The sequence below is a fragment of the Rhinoraja longicauda genome, chromosome 5 (genome assembly GCF_053455715.1).
Source record: "Rhinoraja longicauda isolate Sanriku21f chromosome 5, sRhiLon1.1, whole genome shotgun sequence".
NCBI lineage: Eukaryota > Metazoa > Chordata > Chondrichthyes > Rajiformes > Arhynchobatidae > Rhinoraja > Rhinoraja longicauda.
The window spans coordinates 74,992,492-75,016,688 of NC_135957.1; the positions used below are offsets into that span (position 1 = coordinate 74,992,492).

The 24,197-nt window shown below is 40.0% G+C and overlaps 1 protein-coding gene across 2 annotated transcripts in view; it reads left to right on the plus strand.

Moving 5' to 3' along the window:
• ibtk (inhibitor of Bruton agammaglobulinemia tyrosine kinase) overlaps positions 1 to 24,197 on the plus strand; it is a 121,222-nt gene that overhangs the window by 30,002 nt on the left and 67,023 nt on the right. For both annotated transcript variants that reach the window (XM_078399822.1, XM_078399824.1), the window contains exons 4-10: positions 123 to 247; positions 2,582 to 2,692; positions 7,679 to 7,849; positions 9,037 to 9,154; positions 12,284 to 12,464; positions 14,740 to 14,863; positions 23,693 to 23,870. In XM_078399822.1, the coding sequence (XP_078255948.1) occupies positions 123 to 247; positions 2,582 to 2,692; positions 7,679 to 7,849; positions 9,037 to 9,154; positions 12,284 to 12,464; positions 14,740 to 14,863; positions 23,693 to 23,870 (1,008 nt within the window). The remainder of the gene's footprint in view (positions 1 to 122; positions 248 to 2,581; positions 2,693 to 7,678; positions 7,850 to 9,036; positions 9,155 to 12,283; positions 12,465 to 14,739; positions 14,864 to 23,692; positions 23,871 to 24,197) is intronic.

Below are 24,197 nucleotides of genomic sequence, written 5' to 3' on the forward strand. Positions count from 1 at the left end.
GGCCTATGGGCCTTTCTGTTGCCAATTGGAATCAATCCATTCGCTAATTCAGATTTGAATATTTGATGAACTTTGCATTTAGTAATGTATTTTTGACTTGAATATTCAGGTTTGTTTTCTAGATCCTACGGAAGTATACACATGGGGAAACAACACTAATTTCACGCTCGGTCATGGAAACCAACAAAGTAAACATCACCCCGAGCTTGTTGATTACTTCTCAAGGTCGGGAACGTATATTAAGCAGGTAAATGTTTCCTATAATGAGATATTATGTTTTAAAATCCTTTGTCATTATAAAACATTTTGTTCACAGTTGACGTTAACCACTTTTCCTAACCAGTTATCTTGCATTCTCCTCTATGGATGTTTTAAGATTTAACGCTCTCAAATTCAAATAATTCATAGAAAATAAAGCTTGTACTTTTAATTTGTTGTTTGGTGTCAACACCAATTTTTTTTCTGACTGTACTGTTTAAAAATGGTAAAACATCCCAAGGTATTTTATGAGGTAATTATGGAACTTAGTTTTACTTTGAACACATGGGATTGATATTTTGGTAGAGCTTGTTTGAGAAGGAAGGTTTTAAGGAGTATTTTGAAGGATTAATGAGAGCTGGAAAAGCTTAGCAAGCAACATCCAGCAGAGTTAACAGTGCATTAAAGCACATTGTCAAGTAACAGTGAATTAGAGTAGGGGAATCATAGCTTTGGATAACCTCAGGTGTACGGGACTGCAGAATGAGTTAGTACTCCAAGAGTGGGCTGTAATAAACCAAGAGGTAACCGAGGTGTGGATAGGGGTTTCAACAGTAAATGAACAGATAGGGTGGAGAAACAAAGAGCTGTAGATGCTGGTTTATACCAAAGATAGACACAAAGTACTGAACTAACGATACGGCACGGTGGCGCAGCGGTAGAGTTGCTGCCTTAAAGCGAATGCAGCGCCGGAGACTCAGGTTCGATCCTGACTACGGGCGCCGTCTGGGCGGCGCGGACCCGGTGGGCCGAAGGGCCTATTTCCGCTCGGTATCTCTAAATCTAAATCTAAAAAATCTAACTCAGCGGGTCAGGCAACATCTCTGGATGAAAAGGTATAGATGACGTTTCGGATTAGGACCCGTCTTCAGACTGGGACACAAAGTGCTGGAGTAACTCAGTGGGTCAGGCAGCATCTCTGGAGGAAAAGGAAAATGGAAAATACAACTTGTGAATTGTAAATTTTGTGGAAATGTAGTATGTGAAGTAAAAGAAATGGATACTATAACATTTTGAATAGTGTATTACTTTATTCAAAACTGGAGTATTTTCATGACTGATATGTATAGAATTATTGACTTCATTAAAAAAAAAAGCAGTCTGTCTTGAATATTAAATTAATCAATAGTTGAATCTACTACAGGCTTGTATCTTGCTCAGGAAATGCCCTTCACATCACAGCTTTAATTATAAGCTGCTTTTCAGTAGAATGTTCACTTTGTAGTTGAAAGCTAATTATGTTCAAATTAGACAAGTTGCATTAAAAATAGAAGTTGCTATGATAAGACCGTTCTAGAATACTGTGCACAGTCTCAGGTTTCCTTATTTAAGCAACCGTATATTTGTCTTGGAGGCAGTGCAAAAAGGATTTACTAGACCGATGCATGGAGTGAGGAGTTTACCTTATGAGGAAAGATTGAGTAGATCGGGCTTATACAAGTTGAAGTTTAGAACAAGTAATCTGATTAAAACATGACACAAGATTCTGAGGTGGCTTGTCAGGATGAATGCCAAGCGGGTGTTTGCCCGAGAGGTGGGCTTTCAATTCGTGGGGGCTTGACCTTGGGATAAAGGGAGCTACATTTTTAGGGTCATCTGAAAAATAATTTCTTTGAGGTTTATGAATTTTTGGAATTCTTAGCTCTGATGCCAAGTCAAGTCACTGTGTTCAAAGCTGTGAGAGATTTTTAAAATTCTGGAGGAATCATAATGGGAAGTGAAATTAAAATCGACAATCAGATCAGCCGTGATCTTTATAAGTTCAGAGCAGAAAAGGTGCTGTATGGGCCTACTTTACAATTGCCTATTTAATATTCATGTTTTTAACTTTGCTCTGAATTAGATCTGTATTGTTTGGCACAAAGCTACATCAAGTTTATTCCTCCCACTATGATTTGAGAAAACAGCAATTACACTAAAGCTGAAGCTGTTTCTATAACTGGATCAAGAAATTGCTTCTATAATTACCTGTGGAAACTATTTTGCATAACTCAGCGCGACGGAGTAATCAGACGTAAAATTGAGAACAATAACAATCTCTGTGTAGGAAGGAACTGCAGATGCTGGTTTAAACCAAAGATAGACACAAAATGCTGGAGTAACTCAGCGGGACAGGCAGTATCTCTGGAGAGACGGAATGGGTGACGTTTCGGGCCGAGACCCTTCTTCAGACTCTGGGTGACGTTTCGGGTTGAGACCCTTCTTCAGCCTCGACCCGAAACGTCACCCATTTCGTCTCTCCAGAGATGCTGCCTGTCCCGCTGAGATACAATACCCTGTACTCTTCAAATGATTTACTTAACATCATTTTTATGCTCTCTAGGTTGTGCTTTGCAAGTTCCATTCTGTGTTCCTCTCCCAGAAAGGTCAAGTGTATACTTGTGGTCATGGTCAAGGAGGAAGACTTGGACATGGAGATGAAGAAACATACCTAGTATGTATTTGTGCGAAAAATCTTGGTTACAGTTACTTGTCATTATTATGTATTTCTTTTATTATTAGGAAAAAAAACATATTTTGTCATCACATAGAGCACAATGGCCCACAGTGTCTGTGCTGAACATAATGGCATGATAAACTAATCTTATTTGTCAACATATGATCCATACCCCTCCATTTACAGCATATCCATATCCCTTTCTAAAAACTGTTGAATATCATTATTGTATCTGTCCGCGGCACCTGCTCTGGCAGCACTTTCCAGGCACTTACCATCCTCTGTGTTTTAAAAAAAAACATGACCCGCACATCTCCTTTAAGCTTTGCCCCTCTTACCTTAAAGCTATGGCCTATGGTCTTTGACACTTCCACCCTGAGGAAAAAGGTTCTGTGTCTCCACCCCATCTATGCCTCTCATAATTTTATATACTTCTATCGGGTCTCCCCTCAATATCCGGAGATAACGATCCACATTTGTCCAATCTCTCCTTGTAGCTAATGCCCTCTAATCCAGGCAGCATTCTGGTAACCCTCTCCAAAGCCTGCACATCCTACCTGTAATGAGATAACTAGAACTGCATGCAATACTCCAAATGCGGTCTAACTAAAGTCTAATAGTGCTGCATAAGTTCAGAATTAAGCCATTCGGCCCATCAAGTCTACTTCGCCATTCTATCATGGCTGATCTATCTTTCACTCTCAAGTAAGAAGTAAGAATAGAAAGGCAGATTATTATCTGAATGGTGTCAAGTTAGGAAGAGGGGATGTTCAACGAGATCTGGGTGTCCTAGTGCATCAGTCACTGAAAGGAAGCATGCAGGTACAGCAGGCAGTGAAGAAAGCCAATGGAATGTTGGCCTTCGTAACAAGAGGAGTTGAGTATAGGAGAAAAGAGGTCCTTCTACAGTTGTACCGCACCTGGAGTACTGTGTGCAGTTTTGGTCTCCAAATTTGAGGAAGGATATTCTTGCTATTGAGGGCGTGCAGCGTAGGTTCACTAGGTTGATTCCCGGAATGGCGGGACTGTCGTATGTTGAAAGGCTGGAGCAATTAGGCTTGTATACACTGGAATTTAGAAGGATGAGGGGGGATCTTATTGAAACGTATAAGATAATTAGGGGATTGGACACATTAGAGGCAGGAAACATGTTCCCAATGCTGGGGGAGTCCAGAACAAGGGGCCACAGTTTAAGAATAAGGGGTAGGCCATTCAAACGGAGATGAGGAGGAACTTTTTCAGTCAGAGAGTGGTGAAGGTGTGGAATTCTCTGCCTCAGAAGGAGGTGGAGGCCAGTTCGTTGGATGCTTTCAAGAGAGAGCTGGATAGAGTTCTTAAGGATAGCGGAGTGAGGGGGTATGGGGAGAAGGCAGGAACGGGGTACTGATTGAGAGTGATCAGCCATGATCGCATTGAATGGCGGTGCTGGCTCGAAGGGCTGAATGGCCTACTCCTGCACCTATTGTCTAACCCCATTCTCCTGCCTTCTGCCCGTAACCCCTGACACCCATACTAATCAAGAATCTATCTATCTCTGCTGTTAAAAAAAACCTATTGACTTGGCCTCCACAGCTTTCTGTGGCAATAAATTCCACAGATTCACCATCCTCTGACTCTGAAAATTCCTCCTTTTCTCCTTCATATAAGAACGTCCTTTGAATTCTGACGTTTTGACCTCTGGTCCTAGACTCTCCCACTAGTGGAAACATTCCCTCTACATCCATTCTATCCAGGCCTTTCACTATTTGGTAAGTTTGAATGACGGCATCATGCCCTCCTGATTCTCATACTCACATAACACATACACGGAGAATAAACTGATGAAACAATGTATAGATTGAGTCGATATTAATTAGAGATCAGAAGAACAAGAACTTAAGAAAAGAGGAGCGTGTTCCACCATTCAACACAATCATGGTTGATCTATACTGGTCTTGACTCTTCTTCTGTGCCATTTCTCCATACTCTTCTACTCCTCAATTTATCAAATATTTATGCACCTCCACTGTAAATACTTCTAACAATCCCAGCTTCTGATACCCGCCAAGGCAGAGAACTCCAGATATTCACTACACTCTGGGAGAAGAAATTTCTACATACCTCAGTTTTAAATGACTGTATGTAGTCATGTCCTCTTGTTCAAGACACTACCACTATGATAGGAAAGGAACGTGTAGGATTCCAAGGAGGCATGAATGGGTAAATACGTTGTGGTTATTTACCCTGGCCGTGAAATGTAAAGTTAGGGCGACTTAGGATAATGAGAAAGGTGTCAGTATGGCTGCCATGTATCATGCCCCCTCTTTTGTTTGCCGATTTTGATGAGTTTAGTGAAGAGATCCGAGTGCAATATCACATATCCTGACTTTTGATCGTGTTGCTGGGATTTTTTGATTGAAGGTCCTTAACTTATTTTGGGCAGCAGTTAGAATTACATGGGCTGCTAGGAGAGTTTTCCAGATTTCCTGATCCATTTCAAGTTCGGTTGAAGTCTAATGTCTAGTTTGGTTATCATGTCACTCATATTTTACTTGTATAATTAATGATCTAGCCTGATTTAGCAACTAGATCTGCTATAATTGAGACTATTATTAAACTTCAGCATTCAGTGACACCATGAAGCAATCTGAATGCTTGACCGGAATGTTGGAACTGATGTGACAAGTGTCCATTTGGACTGTGATCGTTCTCCTCTCCAGAACAAAAAGATGTTGAACTTTTGCAGAATTTTGGAGGCTCAGTGTACTTATCATGAGCTGGTTTTGACTATTTGACTAAAAGTTATATTGGTGAGAATATGACCAATTGGTATTGATATTGGTGAGAAGTAATTTTCAAACTTAAGGATTGTTTGCCAGTAATCTCACAGTTGTTTTTCATAATGATAACCTGAGCTGCAGTAGCTACAGTATTCCGGTGCTTCATTTTAGGAGAAATTTAGGAGAAACACTTGGTAATTATTTAACATATAAACACATAAAAAATTCTTAAGGGATTGGACAGGCTAGATGCAGGAAAAATGTTCCGGATGTTGGGGGAGTCCAGAACCAGGGGTCACAGTTTAAAATAAGGGGTAGGCAATTTAATACTGAGATGAGGAAAAACCTTTTCACCCAGAGTTGTGAATCTGTGGAAATCTCTGCCACAGAAGGCAGTGGAGGCCAATTTACTGGATGTTTTCAATAGAGAGTTAGATATAGGTCTGGGCTAACGGAATCAAGGGATATGGGGAGAAAGCAGGAACGGGGTACTGATTTTGGATGATCAGCCAAGATCATATTGGATGGCGGTGCTGGCTCGAAGGGCCGAATGGCCAACTGCTGCACCTATTTTCTATGTTTCTATTTCAGGTAATGAGGATGTGGGTTTAAGGTGAGGGGGGAAAGATTTAATAGGAACCTGAGGACTAACTTTTTTATATAAAGGGTAGTGGGTCTATGGAACGAGCTGCTGGAGGAGGTAGTTGAGGCAGGAACTATCTCTACATTTAAGAAACATTAAGACATGTACATTGATAGGATAGGTTTAGACGGATATGGGCCAAATGCAGGCAGAGGGGACTAGTGTAGATGGGACATGTTGTTAGTGTGGGCAAGTTGGGTCAAAGGGCCTGTTTCCACACTGAACGATCAATGACTTTGCAGGTTCAGCAAGTAAAGCAAATAGTACAAGTCCTTTTTATTTGCAAGAACATGGAAGTAATGTACAGGGATGTCTTTCTGTGAATTAGTAGGGCCTGGTTAGATTTGCTTAACATATATTGGGGCCTGAACATGCTTCATTCTGAGGATGGTGGGCTTGTTCTGTGAGGATTTATTAGGCAGACTGGATCCTTACTTGAGAGGACATCGAACTTGAGTATTCTTGAAATATACACAGTTCTCATAGGACTTGACTGAGTGGATTCAAAATTGAGCTTCCCCACTGGGCGAGTCTAAACCAGGGGCATGGATTCAAATTATGGGCTAAACCATTTGGGATAGAGATGAAAATAAACTTCTTCATGCGGAGTGTGGCGTAATCTTTGCAATTATATGCCTGTGAGAGCTGTGAGGGCTCATTTGCTGAGTATATTCCAGTTCAGTTCAGGAGAAAGATCAATAGATATTGTATCAAAGAATTTGGTGCGAGTACAAGAAAGTAACATTGAGATAAAACATTAGCCATGTTCTTATTGATGATGTGAGGGAGTGAAATGTGTTTTTCATCGTTTTACCAGCTTTTGTGGGATGTCAGGATTATTTTACAGTCTGATTACAGTCATTGAATATTCTGGACATATATTGAAACTTTTTTTTCCCCTTTGCCTCTTTAAGACCGTCTGAGCTCCCAGCTGTCTTGCATCTCCTAGTTTAGCACTTGTACTTTTCTCTGCTTTTAATGACCTCTCCCTGTAACTAGGTAATCAAACAAAGTGATTTCACCACCTCTCTCCCTCTGACATGGGATCTATGATTCTGAAGACAGACACAAAATGCTGGAGTAACGACAGGCAGCATCTCTAGAGAGAAGGCATGGGTGACGTTTCAGGTTGATACCCTTCCGTTTTGTTCCTCATTTCTGCAGAGTCACAGCTTGGGAAATGTCCTTTATTTTTACAGCTGCTAAGCTGAATTCTATCCTTTTTAAACATCCCCACAACAATAATATGAAACATGGTGTTTGGAAACTAATCTACCAGTTTTGAAATCCAGATTACAGGTGTATTGGTGATACAGTAGTTGTATTAAATGGCTTCTTGGCGTAAGGTATAATGAAGGCTGGCTGGCTATAGGATGGGTAGCTGAGGAACAGGAGACTTCAAACAATAATTTTGAGGATAATTTAAAACATTATTGACACTTTTAGTTTAGTTTAGTTTAGAGATACTTCTACGATTCACCATTATGTTTTTCTCATCTGAGATATTGTTAATGATATATATAAACATTTTTGCTGAAACATTTCGAATATACAGTTGCTATATAAATGCTATTCTGTTAGATTCCTCGAATGGTGGAAGGATTAGCAAGCCATCGTTGTTCTTGGGTGGCAGCTGCAAAGGACCACACCATCGTATTGACAGAAGACGGATCTGTTTATGCTTTTGGACTGAATACTTATAATCAGCTGGGCATTGCACCTCCTCCTGCCAGCAGTAGCTTACCAAGACAGGTAATTGTAAGAAATTTATTAGGGTACACTCGAAGAGGAGTTGATGTGCTTATCACAGAACAGTCTTATTTTGCATATTTATGATATGAAATGAATATGCAGCAGATAGGCACAAAATGCTGGAGTAACTCAGCGGAACAGACAGCATCTCTGGATAGAAATGTGTGACGTTTCGGGTCGAGACCCTTCTTCGGAAGAATGAGTGATGTTTTGGGTCGAGACCCTTTTTCAGAAGAAGGGTCTCAACCCAAAAAATGTCACATTCCTTCTATCCAGAGTTGCTGCCTGTCCCGCTGAGTTACTCCTGCATTTTGTGTCTATCTTTGGTGTAAACCTGCATCTGCTATTCCTTCCGACACATGAATATGCAGTAACATAATCTATTTTTTTTCAAAAATGAAGGTGTATAATGATGAGAGATATTCTCGATATTTTTTTTAGAATTTTGGCAAGTTTCAATGAGTTTGTGGGAAATTTTCTAATTACTGATTGAATGATTAGCTCGTGTAAGGTGGGAGGTGAATTTTGAGATTTGCTTTTATTCCATAGGTTTTGGAAGTGTTAATGTGTAAAATGAGAATTGGGTATGCATTGGATTGGGAGAGGATGCAGTTTGACAGAAAATGAAGATAAAGGTCTCTTTGGAGAGCTTTATTTCAGGAAAATTGATATTTACCTGAAAAGATAAGAAATGCAACATTATGGCTTGAGTCTGGAAATATTTTCTCTGGAGTCGTCTTGTTATCATCTATTTGTACAATTAAGTAATATTCTCAGTGCAAATTTTTAAATTAGTGACGATAGCAGTTTTCATTAAGCTTTGTGTATGTTTATTGAATGATGGCTTTGAAAGTTCCCCATAACTGATATGTTTTTTTAAACTGTCTCAACTTTGCATTTTTTGAAGAATTCTGCGTCTCATGAAACTTTAATTACGTAATGTAGCTCTTGTTTATGAAGTTCAGAGCATGGTTTTGATGGCAGATCTTAGCTAAAGTTGCCTCAAACTAATTTAAGATTGTTTTACTGATCTTAATTCCACAAGTTCTTAACATGTGCTATTTATTATAGGATTCATGAAAAATTAAGGATTTTTGTAATCCTGCTAATTTGGAATAGGTATGGAGCTATGTTACCACTTTTTCGTGATATTTAAGCGAATGCATCTTTTTAAAATGTTTGTAAAGGTACAGTCCAAAAACCTTAAAGGAAGAACTGTGATTGGAGTTGCTGTGGCGAGGTTCCACACTGTTCTTTGGACCAAGGATGCACTGTACACCATGGGGCTGAATGGTGGTCAGCTTGGTAAGATATCTATATACTAAAACTCTCGTTTGTTATCTTGTTTGTGACTGAACTTCAGCCAAAACGGTACACGATAACGCGACTATTTTAGGCCCACCTTACTTACCATTGTCACTTTAGTGATAATGCAAGTAGTTTTATTGAAATCGGTGTTATATTTTAAAAGTTATTCACATTTTTAAGTTTAAAAGGAGGGGAGGGGGAGGTGAAGAGGGAGGGGGGAGTGGGGGAGAAGGGAGAGAGGAGGACGGGGGAGGACAGGGTGCTGCACCAATGCAGGAGAGGTTTGGGCCCAACGGGTCCACTTGGTCTAGTATAGATATAAAATTTCACATGTAACTGTATCAATATGCTGTGATAATTCTGCATATCAAAACCTCTCAAAGAGCAAAGAGTGTTTTATTGTCATATGTTCCAAAACGGAACAATGAATTCATTTTTTTTAGCTTAGAGATACAGCGCGGAAACAGGACCTTCGGCCCACCGAGTCTGCGCCGACCAGCGTCGATCCTCGCACACTAACATTCTCCTATGCACACCAGGGACAGTTTACAAATTTACCAAGCCAATTCGCCTACAAAACTGTACGCACTTGGAGTGTGGGAGGAAACCGGAGCTCACGAAGAAAACCCACTCAGGTCATGAGAAGAACTTACAAAATCTACGGACAGCACCCATTGTCAGGATCGGACCCGGGTCCCGGGCGCTGAAAGGCAGCAACTCTACCGCTGTGCCACCATGCCACATGGTGATACATTTCTTACTTGCTCCAGCACAACTTCCACCTGCCATTTTATTCATGGAGCTTGAATTTTTTTTTGGTTCGGGCTTGGTAATTTTTCAATCTTATTACTACTTAATAAATTAGGTTTAAAAAAAAATAATTAAAATCTTCAGTCAATATGAAATTTTTAGTTTTGACCATGAGGTGTAGAAGCAGAATTAGGCCATTCGGCCCATCCAGTCTTCTGCCATTCTATCATGGCTGATCTATTTTTCCCCTGCATCTCCATTCTCCTGCCTTCTAATTGTAACCTTTGACGCCCTTACTAACCAAGAACAATTTTGGTCACTGTAAGCGCGGTTAAGTTGAAATCAAAATCATGGACTGATGTGACATCTCTGTGCACTGATTCTGCACGCTATTTGGCAAATCTTTATCATGATTTAAATCGTTACCCTGACTTTGGAGGATTACATCTGACAGATCAGCCATTTGTTAGATATGGTGATAAAGGCTATAGGATCACATTATTCATGTTGGTGCATCATTCAAATATGTAAAGGAGCTGAAGCAAACCTGCTTTCCAGTCTGTCAGGAAATGGGTTTAGCACCAAACATCATCATTGGACCATCATTGTCTTATTAGTTTTCTTTTTTTAGACTATCAGTTGCTTGGTTGAATATTGGAATTTGTTCACACAATTTCTTCTAAATGGGTGGCTCTCAAACTTGTTTTCAGGTAACTCACTTTAACTAAATGGATCACCCACATGATCCAACAATACAATAAACACAAAATGCTGGAGTAACTCAGGCATGCCACCCATTCCTTCTCTCCAGAGATGCTGCCTGACCCGCTGAGTTACTCCAGCATTTTGTGTCCATCTTCAGTGTAAACCGGCATCTGCAGTTCCTTCCTACACCTTCCGATCCAACAATAAGTTTGCTGATCTGTGAACGATATTTATTTAGCAATGTGTAGATAGCAATATCCTGTGACCCAACCATGTGTTGCATTGCTACTTTGTAAGTCACTGTACCATGGTAACATAGTCTCTGAAATGAAAATCATGAGACTGAACAACGTGACAAATGTGCGCTTTCTTTTACATTAATGAAGCGCACTGGATGTTTCATCCCATTTCTTTCCATCATTTGTCACTGCCATCGACCAGTGCATGCCACAGATATGTGTACGAAGTGGGCTTAATTGCACATTTTAAGAACAGCATGCAGCATTTTGAAAACAAACTATAAAGCTGCTATTTATTGTTGGAATTGAGGTTTATCAAAATATAAGTTTAAGTAAGCCAATCGGGCATTATTTTTATTTCTTTCTATTGGTAAGACCAATAAAATTCTGTCCCTTAGCCTACTGTAATCAAAATGTTATTCTTTTCTCTTTGCATGGTCCTCTGTTTTTTTATTGTATCAATATCAAGTGTTGTCACTTTCTTTTACGGTGCATGGTTTAGGATAAAGCATAATGTTTTACTATTCTGCCTTATCTTCAGAAATGCACGTTATGTTGCATTGGGGTAGGATTTTAACTTTATGCGTCGTCTCAATTTGGATCAAATTAAAAGTGTAAGTGCTGTAATTGTTTTCAAAGGTTTCAAATGTCTTTTATTATCACGTGTGCCATTTAAGGTACAGTGATATGCAATTTACCATACAGCCATACTAAAAAAAAAGCAACAAAATACATAAAAGTTAACGTAAACATCCACCACAGCGGATTCCCCACATTCCTCACTCTTTATTCTCCCGCGGTCGGGGCAGTCGAACCATCCGTTGGGGCAATCGAAGCTCCCGCAGCCGGCGGTTCGAAGCCCCCACGTTTGAGCGATCAAAGCTCCCGATCGAAGTTCCCACCTTTACTTCAGACACTGTAATATGGAGAGGAAATTACTAAATATTTGGATGCGAGGTGAAACTTTGGTTGCATTGTTAACAGATTGTGTGTGTGCTTCGTCATTGTGTTTTGATTATTTGGCAACCTAGTGTAGTTGTAAATGTGTAAATGGAAAAAATGAATAACTTTTGACGTCTGTGTGACGTCAAATGTGAATATATAGGGATATTATCATTAAAAATCGACATTTTTATTATTGCTCTTGCACTGAATTTGTAGCATTTTGGTCTTGCCTTTCAAAGATATAAGGCACCAAAGGATGAGGATTTTTTAATCCAATTTATTTGCATGCCTGAGTACCCCTACATGTTTACAATTTATGTGGGAAAATAACTGGAGATGCTGGTTCAACTCGAAGGAATCACAAAATGCTGGAGTAACTCAGTGGGTCAGGCAGCATCTCAGGAGAGAAGGAATGGGAGACGTTTTGGGTTGTGACCCTTCTTCAGACTGATTTATAATTCATAATTTGTTGGCAATATTGATGCAGGTTACCTGTTGGATCCGAATGGGGAACGTTGTGTGCTTGTACCTCGTCAAGTATCTGCTCTGCATCATAAAGATGTGGTGATCTCTCTGGTAGCAGCAAGTGATGGGGCCACCGTCTGTGTTACAGAAAGAGGAGATGTTTACCTGTTAACTGGCTATCAGTGTAAGAAGATTGCTTCAAGGTACATATTTGACTTTGTATTTTAATTATTGTGGTGGAAATGGTTTAAATAGGTCATAAGGAATAGTAGAATTAGGCCATTTGGCCCATCAAGTCTACTCCGCCATTCAATCATGGCTGATCTATCTCTCCCTCCTAACCCCATTCTCCTGCCTTCTCCCCATAACCTCTGACACATGTACTAATCAAGAATCTATCTATCTCTGCCTTAAAAATATCCACTGACAGCCTCCACAGCCTTCTGTGGCAAAGAATTCCTCAGATTCACCACCCTCAGACTAAAGAAATTTCTCCTCATCTCCTTCCTAAAAGAACATCCTTTAATTCTGAGGCTATGGCCTCGTCCTAGACTTTCCCCACCAGTGGAAACATCTTTTCCACATCCACTCTATCCAAGCCTTTCACTATTCTGTATGTTTCAATGAGGTCCCCCCTCATTCTTCTAAACTCCAGCGAGTACAGGCCCAGTGCCGACAAACGCTCATCAAAGGTTAACCTACTCATTCCTGGGATAATTCTTGTAAACCTCTTCTGGACTCTCCAGAGCCAGCACATCCTTCCTCAGATATGGTGCCCAAAATTACTCACAATATTCCAAATGTGGTCTGACCAGCGCCTTATAGTCTCAACATTACATCCCTGCATTTGTATACAAGCCCTCTTGAAATAAATGAGTTTGCTTTCTTTACTACCGATTTGACTTGCAGATTAAAATTTTGGGAATCCTGCACCAGCACTCCCAAGTCCCTCTGCACCTCCGATTTCTGGATTCTCACCCCATTTAGAAACTAGTCTACGTCTTTATTCCTACTACCAAAATGCTTGACTCTACACTTTGCTACACTATATTCCATTTGCCACTTCTCTGCCCACTCTCCCAACCTGTCCAAGTCCTTATGCAGAGTACCTGCTTTCTCAACACTACCTGCACCACCACCTATTTTCGTATCATCTGCAAACTTGGCCGCAAAGCCTTCTTCAATCCCCTCAACCAAATCATTGATATGCAAATATGGTCATATCACCTGCTGAATTTGAATTAGAGGCTATATTTGCAGATATTCTTAGGTGATTGGAACACAGACTGGGGAACCATAAAGATCAGCTTTAAAGTAGAAAGTTTAGAAAATACCAAGCAGGTAAAATGGATTATGTGGAAAGAACAAATGTTTTTTTCTCCACAGATACGCTGAGTATTTCTGACATTTTCTGCTTTTGATTCAGGTTTCTAGCATCTGCTGTATTTTATTTCTGGATGATGAACAACATATCCATTTTGTGGTGTTAACTGATTTTTTGATCTCTCATACAGATACAATAAAGCTTTTCACTGTACCTCGGTATACGTGACAATAAACTAAACTGAAACGTTTTGCAGAGCTCCCCAAAAGGACTAAATTGTTTTGCTTTGTTTGGTTGGGCTATTTTGACCACACGTTGAATTACAAAACCAGATATGTTTGTAATTAGTCTTGATAGTTATTGCAAAAAATGGCACTTTTTAAAAAGATTTAATCAGTAGATTTGTATCATTGTGTCATTAACCAAGATATTTTATTCACATAAATAATGTAGGCACTTCCTACAACTTGTATGTTAAAGTCGAGGATCATAAAATATTAAATATTAAAGACCCAACATGAGCACTGTAGTACTGCATATTTATAATTACACTTGTACTGAGAATAATGCTTAGTTTAATTGCTATCAATATTTAAACATTTGATGAACCACGTAAAGGCACTATGTGCAGCTTTGGTGATCACGCTGCAAAAGAGATTTACCAACATTGGAGAACGTTTCAAACAAAAAGATGAACAGCATTAAATTGGAGTGCAGGCGGCTTGAACCACGAGCAAAAGTCAAATGATTTCACTCTGTACTGTACTGTCTTGGTACAAAACCGAGAGACAATCTTTGTGTTGGCACATAAAGTATTAAATAGCCTGTGGAATAAATCCAGGATATGAATAAGATGAGCTGGTGACTCCAGCGGTTGTTAAGTACAAGTTAGTGAAAAGTCCATTTCAGATGCCTGACAAAAATGCGTAAGGAATAATGAATGATTGAAATGAGATTAGTAAATTATGATGTAAGTAATACTTTAAATTCATTTAAGATGCATCTAAATAGTAGCCTGAGAGAATAATGCAGCTAGATAAATATCTTATTTTATTTTTGTTATCCAAGATATTCCCATAATATATCGTTTGTGTAAATGCGATATTTTCTTTCTATGACATGCTAAATTTAATTATTTCTTCGGACTTGTGCAGGCAGTTGAACTTGAAGAAAGTTCTAGTTACTGGTGGATATCTGGATCATAAAGTTGATCCTCAGGTACTTAATGAAGGAGGAGGCGAAAAAGTTTGTATATTGGCCCTGGATGAAGCAGGCAGGGTAAGTGAATCTATATTTTACCCCCTCCCCTCCCATCTTCATTATTAAGCAATGGGATAGTTACACACAGCATTAGATTACTGCACATGTCATCGATCGGAAGTGCACAGATTTGAGCTAGATGGTTTTTGCTAAATTGAGATGAGTTGACTCACAGGCTGTGGAAAGGTAGGCGTCTCCACCAAACTATTTTCTTTGCTCAGAGTGAATTGCTTCTCTTGTATTTCTTGAGCTGCAAGAGTATATCTTCTCCTGAAGGAATGATGCAGGGTGGGAAAGGATATACTTTGAGAAGACATTACTTTACATCCCCTCTACTCAGTTTTGCATCCATGCTTAAAAATATGTATTTATCTCATTTTTGGTCGCATTTGCCGAGTTATTATATTATTTTATGAGATCAATATCAGCAACTGGGAAGTTGTTTCGTGTAGGCATTTATTAGTCTGTTACAAAAGCCAGCCACATCACTTATGACCTTTAGAGGAAGAAAACTGCCACCCTTAGCCAGCCAGATCAGCACGCAACTCCAGTGCTAAACTTAGTGACTGGTTCCTAATGTCCTTTGAAGTAGCCCAGCAAGGCAATAAATTATATAAACTCATTGCTGCACAAGGAGTTCCATTGCTGTATATCAGGAGGCAAAGTATACAATGTGTTATGGGTGCCATCTAGTGGCCACAGCAAAGGGAAACATTTTAACCATGAAGTTGGCATTGAATTACGTAGAATAAACAGCATAGAGTTTAGTGTAGAGATACAGCATGAAAACAGGCCCTCCGGCCCACCGAGTCCACACCGACCATTGATCACCCGTTCACACTAGTTCTATGCATTCCCACTTTCCCTACACATCAGGGGCAATCTACAGAGGCCAATTGACCTACAAGCCCACATGTCTTTGGGATGTGGGAGGAAACCGGAGCCACAGGGAGGATGTGCAAACGCTACACAGACAGCGCCTCAAGTCGGGATCAAACCCGGGACTCTGGCGTTATGAGGTAGCAGCTTTACCAGCATAGCATATTACGATAATGTTCTATTTGTACTTAAAAAAAAAATTTTTTTTAATTGCTCTGGGGTTTTTTCCTCCCTAAACTCCAGAATATGATGGGATGTTTGCTAATGGCCAGAATTCACATTTTTCACCTTTAGTTGTTGCTGTAGGAACAATTTCTGGGGCGTTGGCAATTGGAGGCTCGGCTTGGGATTTGTCAGAAAATTGGCATTTTACTGATTTTGATCACCACATTTTAAGCCTGTTGTGATATCAGCCTTTCACCCATGTCACCAGTGGAATACTCTATTTTATATAATTTGGAATATCATATGATCTTAAGAGATAGGAGTAGAATTAGGCCATTCGGCCCATCAAGTCTACTCCGCCATTCATTCATTGCTGATCTATCTCTCCCTCCTAACCCCGTTCTCCTGCCTTCTCCTCATAACCTCAGACACCCGTGCTAATCAAGAATATAAATTAACTTCCCCAACATAAGTTGGTTTATCTTGTTGTTGGGGTTGTTGTTGTTGTTGTCATGCCCATGTAAAACCAGTACATAAAACAGTTTGGTGGCAATCATGTTTGCTGACAGAGTAGTTTAGCCAATTTGATGTAAAGATATTGTCATGTATACCTGCATCTTTTGTAATCATAAATAACTTCAATTTAAAAATATGTTTGGTTCAGCATCTTGGAAATAGATTTGATGCTTGCCGGCATTGGTCAAGGCATTGAATATAAGAGTCAGGAAGTCATGATGCAGCTTTACAGTGCAGATAGGAGGGTGGGTTCAAATAACTTTTTTGGCTGAATTTATGTCACAGATGCCATCTAGTGGCCCGAGCATTCATGAGCCGTTTTAATCACGCAACTGTTTGTTTTTCAAATGTTATGGCCTGCATTTTGCTAGATGATGTCAATAGTTTTCTGCTTTCAGTTGTCGTTGGGACTCGCTTGTAAATGTGTAAGTCCTGGGCCTTGCTGCCCAGTCTTTAGATTCACGTTGGATTCTGCAAGGGGTGTTCCAGTGGAATGGAAGTCGGTTGATGTTCCACACTAGACCGTCTAAGAAAAGCAAAAATCTTAGTGTCTTTTAGTTTCATTAAAGATTAAGAAAGGCTGCTTTCATTTTATTGTTTCAGCCTATCAACTCTTTTAGGACCTTTGTTTTCAGATTGAATGCCCTCAGAACTGTTGCAGACTCCACACTTTACAACTTGACCACTCATCTGGGCCTTGAATTTGAATCCTGATCAGCACTAGTGCTCCTGTTCTTGCTATTGTATGTTATTTTCTGTGCCTCTAATTTTAAACATTTCATTGTTGCAATAAAACTCTCTTCCCTTTCACCAGTCACCACCAAGGTGAGTGGTGCCTTTAACAGCCTTGTACTTGCTCTTGTACTCCTTGTATAACATCACAGCTTATCCACTTATTTCTCTCCTTTGGTCATTCTTCATGTTGTAACAGTGTGGCATAGTGGTGCAGCTGGTAGAGCTGCTGCCTCATAGCACCAGAAACCCATGTTCGATTCTGGTGTCTGGCGCTGAATATGTGGAGTTAGCACGTTCTCCCTGTGATTGCATGTGTTTCTCCTCAGTGCTCTGGTTTCCCTCCCACATCCCAAAGACGTGCAGATTAACAAAAAAAGTTTTTCACTTTACCACGGTACACGTTACAATAAACTAAATTGAACTGACAATAGACAATAGGTGCAGGAGGAGGCCATTTGGCCCTTCGAGCCAGCACCGCCATTCACTGTGATCATGGCTGATCATTCTCAATCAGTACCCCGTTCCTGCCTTCTCCCCGTACCCCCTGACTCCGCTATCCTTAAGAGCTCTATCTAGCTCTCTCTTGAATGCATTCAGTGAATTGGCCTCCACTGCCTTCTGAGGCAGAGAATTCCACAGATTCACAACTCTGAGTTTTTCCTCATCTCAGTTCTAAATGGCCTACCCCTCATTCTTAAACTGTGGCTCCTTGTTCTAGACTCCCCCAACAATGGGAGCATGTTTCCTGTCTCTAACATGTCCAACCCCTTAATAATCTTATACGTTGCGATAGGATCTCCTCTCATCCTTCTAAATTCCAGTGTATACAAGCCTAGTCGCTCCAGTCTTTCAACATATGATAGTCCCGCCATTCCGGGAATTAACCTAGTAAACCTACGCTGTACGCCCTCAATAGCAAGAATAGCAAGAACTGAACTGAGATTACCTTAATTGGGCTCTAGTGTGTAGGGAGTGGATGAGAAAATGGGATAACATAGAACTAGTGTGAATAGATGATCGATGGCTGGTGTGGACTCTGGGCCGAAGGGTCTGTTTCCATGCTGTATCTCTAATCTAAACTTTGGCTTAAATTTGTTTTCCCTTTTGTGATGTGTTTGGGGATGTTTTTCAATGTCACATGCTCTTTATATGTACATATCGATGATGCCCAGAATATCGCACTGAGCTGAAATACAAAACTGTAATAAGTTTTAAAAATGCCAATTGAAATCTTGTGAGTCAATAGGAAACAAGGTTATTAGATTCCAAATTAAATAAAATACCTATTGGGAGGCTTAAAAGGAAAGGCTAGATTCACTAATTATTGTCTTTTTGAAAAAATTCAATACATTTTATTGGTACAACTTTATAATATTGCTGCCTCAGGTTCTCTTCATTGCATGTGGTACTTAGGCAATGTTTAATGCCAGCACGCAAAAGGTGGAAATTGCACCAGTGATTGTAGTAGTTTAAAAATATTACGGTGGTAGTAATATTTAAACTCTATAATTACCTACTTCAACCCACCTTTGGCCCACCCGCGTGAATGTAAAATTAGCTAAATAAAATTTTGAACGAGAAATTTAAAATCTTTCAGCGTAGAACAGGACAATTTCAAGATTATTATAAAGCTTTATTTTGCAATGATCGTGGGAATTGCTCTGTCAAGACGCATCTGAAGGGCAGATAGATCTTATTACAGACCATGAAGGTGAAGGCAGCCTAATGGAGTACTAGAAGAAATATTGTACACTTAGCAACTCATCAATATAAGCAAATGGGCAATTACCAAGAACACAAGCTACCTGCTGTGCTCAGCTCTCTAACAAAAATGAGACTAGCTAAGTGCCAGCCACAGGTTTAATAGTCGAGCTCGCAATAAAATGAGGGAAATTTCACATTGGAGATCCTACTCTGCATTCAATGCATCATAGTTAATGGATTAAAATAGTGTTTCTTTCCCTTGGGTTAATGTCAGCAGAGATGGTGATCTTAGTAAAATTCTTAGTACAAAGAATCTTAACAAAATACAGTAAACCCTCGTTATAAAGGAACATGGGGGCAGGGAGGAGAATGGTGTCACTACAGCTGATTGTTCGCAATAATCAAGAGAGGGACTACCGAGTAAAACAGTATCATTGTATAGATAGTGGAAGCGGCCAGGGAGGTGGTGCGGGCTGTAGATGGCGTTGGCAGCCCGGCCTGAAAGTGGCCAGGCAGATGATGTGGGCCGGGGGTGGTGTCGGCAGCCCGGACTGGCAGAAAGGTCGGTCGGTCCGTCCGCTATAACCAAAATCCATTATAGAGAGGCCTGGAATAACGTGGGTTTACTGTAAAGTGCTTTTGTGCCACTTTGTTATTGATGGAAACTAATTTTTATGAAATTAAGCCCATTTCACACAGTGACTAATGTTTTGATTCTGCTGGATGAATTGTTCCATGCATCCATTTTACTAAGCACAAATCTGAATTTCAGCTCTCTAAGCAATCTGCTGCAGCGCTTGTTTGTTATAAAACTATTGATATTACGTGGGTTGAATTGGTCATAAAGCGATTTCAAAGGGGAACCAGAGAACCACTTAAAAATTGGCTTGTTTTTGGTTTGTCAATTTCCAAACTATCTTGGAAAAAACAGCCTAGGGAATAAAATTGCTTCCATGTAATCTTCCTGTGGTAATCAGACACCACTGTCTTAAGAACACTGTCAGTTTCACCACAGATAGCCATCGAAATCAATATGTAATTCCATCTGATGATGCTTGTGCAATGGTATTCTATTAAACACTATAACAAACATTTTTAGTATTTTTAACATGCATCACCAAAAACTAAATTGTAGCTCTTAACAAAATACCTTTAATCCTGTCGGGAGGAGAAAAAACCCCATTTTTATTGCAAGTCTGAAGCTCTTTAGCCCATAAATCCTTTTCTTCATTGACACAATTATTTTTATAACATGATTTCGTACAACACTAGCTTTCGCAGGAACCTAACTGTTATGTTATAGCAGAATTATCTGTAACAGGAGTCAACTTCAGTCACTGGTCTGAAATCTATTTTCATTGACAAATTGCAAATGCTTTGACTTTATTTTTTAACATATATTCAACCATGACTCGTTCCAGTTCCTGAAGTCTTTTTAATCAACATACATGTAATTCTGCAAGAAAAAAATAGTTTGCACTAAAAATGTTATGATAGGATGATAACATTTGCTCGCATATGATGTGGTAATAAGGCATACTTGTTTAAAAATCTTATTTTATAGAATTCAGATTCTCGTTGCTTACCAAAATGTGTACTTCCTAAAGGTACTAAAACCTGGAGGTTTAACTCAAGAAGATTGCATGTAACAGGAGCAGTGAGTTCTGCTCAAGGTGCAGATTGAGCTTGCTGATAAACTATCAATTTCTGGATGACTTGGACAAAAACAATAATTATTGATGTCCTAGAAGCCTTTGAGATTGTAGCTCCGAGTCACCTTCTTGAATAACTTCAGTTTATAGTGAAACTACACTTGCCATGCTATTTGGTTTCCAGGATTTTGACCCAGTATCTCTGGTGACATATTTCCACATTTGGCCAATGTCCAATTTTGAGGGCAATTTACAGATAGTGGCATTTCCATGCTGTGGACCTTCGGGGTGATGGTGATTTTTGGTTTGATGGATGATGTCAAGGAAGTCCTGTCATACCACTGCACCACAACATGTAAGAACATGGGCGGCACGGTAGCGCAGCGGTAGAGTTGCTGCTTTACAGCGAATGCAGCGCCGGACACTCAGGTTCGATCCTGACTACGGGTGCTGCACTGTAAGGAGTTTGTACGTTCTCCCCGTGACCTGCGTGGGTTTTCTCCGAGATCTTCGGTTTCCTCCCACACTCCAAAGACGTACAGGTATGTAGGTTAATTGGCTGGGTAAATGTTTTTAAAAAATTGTCCCTAGTGGGTGTAGGATAGTGTTAATGTGCGGGGATCACTGGGCGGCACGGACTTGGTGGGCCGAAAAGTTTACAGCCTGTTTCCGGCTGTATATATATGATATGATGATAAGAAGTACATATTGTTGCTAATGTACATACTCCAATCAGTATAGAAACATAGAAAAATAGGCGCAGGAGTAGGCCATTCAACCCTTCGAGCCATTCAATATGATCATGGCACCCTGTACCTGCTTTTTCCCCATATCCCTATATTCCTTTAGCCCTAAGAGCTGACTCTAACTCTAACTTATAACATTCTCCCTAATTATAACATTCAGCATGTGCCTTTTTGGTGGATGGATTGCTTGTCAACTGCACTGCTTTATCCAGGGAAGCTAGGACTATTCCTTCACATCCACTTCTGGATTGGTCTTGAAAATGTTGGGAAGGATGTGAGGAGTCAAAAGGCAAATCACTCGCAAAATATAGTAACTTCTGACCTGTTGTTATGGCTACAGTATTTGCGTGGATGGTACAGTTAAGTGTCCGGTTAACCCTGATCTTCAAAATGGCAATGGATGATCATAAGTAAGAGGAGCAGAAATAAGCCATTTGGCCCATTGAGTCTACTTCACCATTTAATCTTGGCTGATCTACTTTTCCCTCTCAACCCCATTCTCCTGCCTTCTCCCCATAACCCCTGACACCCTTACTAATCAAGAATCTGTCAATCTCCGCCTTAAAAATATCCACAGCCTTCTGCGACAATGAATTCCACAGATTCACCACCCTCTGACTAAAGAAATTCTTCCTCATCTCATTTCGAAAGGCACGTCCTTTGATTCTGAGGCTATGGCCTCTGGTCCTAGACTCTCTCACTAGTGGAAATATCCGCTCCACATCCACGCTATCCAGTTCTTTCACTATTTGGTAAGTTTCAATGAGGTTCCCCCCCATCCTTCTAAAATTTAGCGAGTACAGGCCCAGTGCCGTCAAACACTCATCATATGTTAACCCAATCATTCCTGGGATCATTCTCGTAAACCTCCCCTGGACCCTCTCCAATGGCAGCACATCCTTCCTCAGATATGGGGCCCAAAACCGCACACAATACTCCAAATATGATCTGACCAGTGTTTTATAAAGCCTCAGCATTACATCCCTGTAGGATGGGTTTTGGTATGGTAATATTTTTGAATGTTCAGAGATTAATAGAATTGTTATTGCTTGGAAGAGGAGATTTGTCCTATTGAATTTGTGCCACGAGTTGCATTTAGGTCAATGGGTGGAGATGACATATTTCTTCACCAGAAGAGGATTTGTGAACCATATGGGCCAATTCAATAGTTTTCTATTTACCATTATATAATTAATTAATTTAAATTCCACAGCTGGTGCTCTGGGTTTTAATTTAGGCCTCTGAATTACTACTTTGATAATTTAACCTTTCCCAAGATATATGCCAGGCTACATTAGGAATTGGTCAGAATCTCCAATTGGAGACGGTCAATGCCCTGCACATGTGTAGTTGCTGTTTAAGGGCAGCAGTGTGGCTCAGCTGGTAAAACACCGCTGCCTCACAGCACCAGAGACCCAGGTTGGATCCTGAAGTCGGGTGCTGTCTGTGTGGAGTTTGCACATTCTCCCTGTGACCATGTGAGTTTCCTCACAGATTCCAAAGACGCGCGGGTCTGTCGACGTGGACTCTGTGAGCCGAATGGTCTGTTTCCATGCTATATCTCTCTCTAAATTATAATGTCTGTGCTTGAATATTGTCCATTATTTTCTGCATGTAAGGATGGATGTTTTCATTGTCTGAAGAATTAAACATTGAGCAGTTATCTTCAGGCGATCCTGCTTCTTATTTTATAATGGAGAGAAGGTCATGGTGATGGTGGTTGAGTCTAGGACACTGCCCAGAGGATGAATGTTCTGTCATAGTTTTGTCTTTTAAGAGTATCTGATAGGTTTGAATGTAAATATTAACCTGCAAGTGAAAATGTTGTGTTTCATGCACAAACGCAGCTCGGTTTGTCTGTACACTAACATTTAGCAGTTCTTTCCATTTAAAACAATATCCTATTTGTCTTCGTATTGAAATAATAACCCTCACTATGACCCTGCTCATAATCATTAGTGTCCCTGTGACCGTGAAACATACCGGGTTCACTGCAACATTTATCTTTCTGCGGTGTACCATACTTTTAAAGTGTTTTAAAACAATTTGGAGAATTAATATGAACAGCATTCAGTAGCCTGGAAAATCTGGCTGTCCTGGACTAGCAATATGTGCATGATTAGGAGTTTTACTGCAGCTTGCTTCTGTGGGACAGTTATCTAGATCATTGATCGAATTGTGCAAAACAAAAGGGATAGGAAGCTTATTTCCCTCTTTTCCTGGCCTTGTCAAGCATGATAAATTGACTAGATTTAAAAAAAAATTAAATAAAGTTAAATTCATGGATACAGACTATTGCACAAATCTGACCGAATGTATTATTTCCAATTCATTGTTTTTACAGCTGTGTTGTTTCTCGTCTTTTGAATATACAGGAGGAGGTTTCACTTGGAGAAATATTATTTATAGTAAGATATTTAATTAAATTGCTCTCCTTGTGCCCTTATTAGATTTTTTGTTGGAGATCAACAAACTGCTTGACTAAACAGTGTCGTTGGGCATATGGGCGACAGGTTTTCATGTCGGATATTGCTTTGAACAAGAATGGAATGATTTTTGTAACACAAGATGGGGATGGGTTTACGGGAAGCTGGACTGAATCAGAAAAAAAGAATTTAGAAAAGAAAGGTAAGCATTTCATTCTTGTTTGAAATAATATAGATGGATTAAAGTTTAATGTTGCAAAACAATTAGTTGAGATGGGCAGCACCGTGGCGCAGCGGTAGAGTCACTGCCTTACAGTGCCAGAGTCCCAGGTTCGATCCTGACTACGGGTGCTTGTCCATACGGAGTTTGTACGTTCTCTCCGTGACCTGCTTGGGTTTTCTCTAGGATCTCCGGTTTCCTCCCTCACTCCAAAGGCATACAGGTTTGTAGGTTAATTGGCATGGCATAATTGCAAATTGTCCCTAGTGTGTGTAGGATGGTGTTAATGTGCGGGGATCATTGGTTGTC